Source organism: Protobothrops mucrosquamatus, unplaced genomic scaffold, assembly GCF_001527695.2.
Source record: "Protobothrops mucrosquamatus isolate PMUCROS unplaced genomic scaffold, P.Mucros_1.0 scaffold669, whole genome shotgun sequence".
In the NCBI taxonomy this organism is placed as follows: Eukaryota; Metazoa; Chordata; class Lepidosauria; order Squamata; family Viperidae; genus Protobothrops; species Protobothrops mucrosquamatus.
This window is the reverse complement of record NW_015386957.1, coordinates 259400-264021: the sequence shown is the minus strand read 5'-3', so window position 1 is coordinate 264021 and position 4622 is coordinate 259400. Positions and strand designations below refer to the sequence as shown.

Sequence of the window (4622 nt, the reverse complement as noted above, 5' to 3'; positions counted from 1 at the left end):
TGTATTGTTCTCAATTAGGGAGCCTCCAGGTCAACACATGGTTTGGGATAAGTTTGTTCTAATCACTGAAGAGAGGGGATGCTTCTGCCTGTATGAGTTAGATTTTGATGTGGTCTAGTTCCTGTCCTGGGAAGCCTCATTGTTCTTATTCTACACCTGTCTGCAAATTCTTCTGGACACTATCTTGACTGGCACCACAGCCTACTCCTATTAGATCAATGGAAGAGCCCCTTTACTCTCTCTTCTCCCTTGTTGTGCCTATCTGCCAACCAGACAATGGGAGCTTCTTCTCCTAGGTCTTGAAGATATCTCCCATCCCATCCCATCCCATGCACTTCCTGTGCCCATTCCTTCCATTTTAACAAAGTGAGAAGCGACGGGAATTGATGTTCATTTTTGTCACACCAATGAGCTTGAGTGGGGTGGAGAGGCTGAAGGAGGATGTGAGGGGGCAATCACAGAGGAGATCAGAGAGCTCATCTCTCTCTTCCAGCTCATAGGTGGCATCATTCAGCATCCGCCGGTGGAGGTGGCAGGTCTGCTCGATCTTGAGTTTGTTGATATCACTGCGCAGGCGCATGAGCTGTCGAGCCAGTTGCTGATCCTGGAGACGCATTTCCATCTGGAACACAAAAGCAGGAAGGGTGTAACATGGTGGCAGAGCATCATCAAATCAGAAGGAGACGCAAAGATGCAAGAAGACTGCAACTTGTGACTGAAAATAAAATGGCTTATTCATCGCCACTGCTGCCATAGTTAAAATTCCTTATGTACAATATGTTTGTCCCTGACATGTTCTTGTGTGTGACCTACTTCATGCTTGCCACAACTTACAATTGTAATGGGCAGGCTCCCATTACAAGTTGAGGACAACCTCCACAACACTTTCTACACATGCGTGTGTGGGGGTGGATGGATTGGGAATACAAAAAACTAAGACGGCAATTGCAGCAACATGACCAAAGCTAGACTGTTTTCTGTACAGGCAATTAAGTCCCAAACTTCGTTGCTAAGCAAGGCACTTGTTAATTGAGTTGTTCCCCATTTTATGATTTTTTTTTTTGCCACAGTTGTTAAATGAATCACTGCACTGGTTAAGTGAATCATGCAGTCGTTTAGTGAATCTGACTTCCCCCATGTCAGAAGCTGGTTGGGAAAGTTACAAACATGATACTGGGACAGTGGAACTGTAATAAATACATGCCAGTTGCCAAGTGCCTGAATTTTTATCACGTAACTAATATCTTAAGTATGAAAACTGGTCATAAATCACTTTTTTTCAGTGCTGTTGTAAGTTTGAATGGTGATTAAATGAATAGTTTATGTTGTAGACTACCTGTGTTATGTCACATGGTCATACCAAGGGATGAGGCTTTGATTGCTTTGCTGTGACTATTTTAACATCTGTAACCCTCCCTACATACGCTGCTGCTCCCATATAAAGTATATAATCTGAAAGATATTCTATCCTAATCACACAGACAAGAACCTATAAATATTTAGCTATATCTTAATGCTAGATTTAATTAATTAATAACAAAACCAATTCTCACCCTTCCACAATGTTCTATGCTACCCAAAAACCTTAATAAAACTCTGGATAATGATGATTGCAATACTGCCTACACTTACAGTAATATTCGGTTTACAAGTGTACCGTTTACCTCTGTTGGAGGTCTGCCACCTAGTGGCCACCAAAGATAGTTATTGTTGGATTTAATTGATGTTCCTGTTGCCTCATTCACATAATCCATCTCTTTTCCCCATGACTGAAACTTTGGAGAAGCTTTTAAAAAATATTCCTTTACTGAAGGCAGTTTATATGCATTTCCCAAATGCTGTCTCTGAAACTATTTGAACAATGCACATTAAATTCCATCAATAAAGATATATTTTTCAAAAAGTGTCAGGCCAGCAGAAGAATAATATTTATTGGTGCCTGGGAATCTCTCCCTAATGTTTTGCCTTTGCCTGCTCTTGCTCTGGGAAACTGTTGGCAAAACCTGTGTCTCATGAACAAAATGTGTCTCATGAACAAATTCCAAAGATCTCCCATCCAAATCAATTAAGACACAACGAACGCAAATGTCTCAGAACAAGAAATGCAAACAGTCGTTGAGAGGGTGGGGCTAGTACAAATTTGACTGTATTGGTTTGATTAAAATTAAATAACAGTGAATAGATAAAATTAATAGGATTAAAATCTATGTATTTAACCAATATAAAACCAGTTTGACATAGAGTGAAAGGTGCTGCCTATAAACCAGGAGTTCTAATCCTGCCTTAGGGCATGAAAACCGGCTGGGTGAGTTTGGACCAGTTACTCTCTCATACCCCAACCCACCTCACAGGATTGTTGTGGAGAAAACAGGAAGAGAAGGAAGGAGTATTATGTATATTTGCCACCTTTATAAAAAAATAAAGGTAGAATAAAGGTCAAATAAACAAACAAACAAACAAACAAACAAATTTTCTTCTTCTATTAATGAAAAAATCCATTGCAGAAAAATTTGGAGAGATTCTCAAGACAGGGAAAGGTCATTTGTACCCTGAAATTGTAAGATTGATTTTTAAATAATTTGTTGTTGTTTTTTTTAAAAAAATCAAACAATGGGTGCCTCTTTCTTGATAAAAAAGATAAGTTTACTATATATTGTCCGGTTACTCTGAGAGTGAGACGGATAATACCTCAAACTGACCAATAAATAAAATACAGATTACAGTTATTAACAGAAGGTGACTGTTTCGTTTGCACAAGGAGATTCTGTGTAGTCAGCAATATTCAATCGTCTCTTCACAGAAAGAAAATCTATCAACCTCTGCCAGTCACAAAATGGCAGCAAGTCAGACAGATCTTTGCCTGAGAAAGTGGTGGATTATGGCAGTTGTAGATGATTAATTTAGTGTTTTCCTAACTGTTACCCTCCACATATGATGGAAATAAGATTCTCAGAACTAACATGTTAGCTGAGAGTTTGCAGAGTTGTAGTTCCTGTTCATCTGAAGGAAAATTGATTTATTCATGTCATTTGATCAGCTTTATTGGCTTTGTTGATGTTATCTGCCAGCCTTACTTTTGAAAAATATCTCTAATTCATTTTCTCCCAATTTAGTTTTGTATTTTCCGAGCATCATTTGTTATAAAACCAATATGAGAGTTGATTGTCAGATTGATAAATATTCTGGGGACTGTTTTATAAATAGGCAGTTGCAATCTTCCCTATTGTCAGTGAAGGGACCTGATTACACAGCAGATTCAAGCAGACTATTGGAAAAAAAATTAGAAACTCTCCCTATTAGCATACATGGATAATATATATTGATTCTAAACTGAAAATATTTCAGTTGCTGGAGTACTTTGACCCAAAGCTATTCATCTTAATAAATCTTGCTAAGGAGAACTTTGTGACAATCTTCCTTGAAAAGAATAACTTTTAGTTTTAGACAGCTGCTAAAGAGTCTGATGACTGGGTTGGAGATTTAACAAATAATAAATATGATTACATAGGATCACATTTCAAAGGCAGTCTTTCTTGAAATGCTAAACATGCTTGGTAGTTATCCTTTTTTTTTCTTTCTAAGAGGTTGCTAGTAAAAGCAGAATGTCAGATTAGATCAAAGTTAATCCATATTGTCAGGCCATTTCTGTGTCTTTGTGACTTTACAACATGGTTTTTATTTTTAGATTTTTTTACTGTACTGATTCCCCTTCCCCTCCTTTTTTTCTTATAAGGATCAGCTTTTCACCAGCTGTAGTCCAATAGAATCAAACTTTTCTCAGGGAGATAAAGCTTCTTGCCTTCAAGAATTTTCTGCCTTCAGGGTGTGAAGACTTTTTTGTACTCTAGTAAAATAAAAATGGAGAGGTTGAAAGTGGGAGGGAAGAGGCTGGTATTTTGCTGATAAAGGGCACAAGAGAAAGCTTGGGATGGTTGACAGAAGAATTACATGGACAATGAGGAGAAAGATGGCATAGTTGGATCTCATCCCATATTCAGTACTTATGATTAGTTTCTGGTAGCTTGGATAACTAGCAAGCTTCTTGCATAATAAAACATTCTTTGGGAGTATAAAAATATCCAGGAATAGAAAAGTAATGGTTCCAATTTCACAGGGATAGGTACATCGTTGATCTCTGAAGTTGGCTAAAGCATAAAATCTTCTCTGATCTCTTCCTGGGTTTCTAAGAAAGATTCCTTAAATGAAGAGAATGTAAGAAGAAGAAGAAGAATGAATGCATCCCCGTGTTTCTTCTACGTTCTTTTTCCTTGTCACCATTTTTCCCAGGTCAACTTATTCTCTGCTTGCATGACTTGGAGTGCTTCTGACAGATAGTTCCTGGCATTCATTCAATCAAAAGCTATTGTGTAAGCTATTCCATCTTTCTTTAGTAAGAAAAGCATGGAAGCAATGATGAAAAAGCATGGGAAGATTTCATGTTGAAAATTATGATATCTGGACACCCCCTTCCCCCAATAAAAATTCTATTGAATAGAAGAAGCTTTCCTCCTTCCAAAAACAGCATGTGCAAAACACTACCCAATCAAACTGCATGAAAATAAAATGGAGAATGAGCTTCAATGAATTTTTGTGTTGTTTTTTTCTTTATCATGCTTATCATG

The 4622-nt window shown here is 37.6% G+C and overlaps 1 protein-coding gene across 1 annotated transcript in view; it reads right to left on the bottom strand.

Moving 5' to 3' along the window:
* Positions 1-320: 320 nt before the first annotated feature.
* FAM167A (family with sequence similarity 167 member A) overlaps positions 321-4622 on the bottom strand; it is a 7361-nt gene continuing 3059 nt past the window's right edge. The window contains exon 2 of the mRNA XM_015818053.1: positions 321-622. Coding sequence (XP_015673539.1) covers positions 359-622 — 264 coding nt within the window. The 3' untranslated portion in view covers positions 321-358. The remainder of the gene's footprint in view (positions 623-4622) is intronic.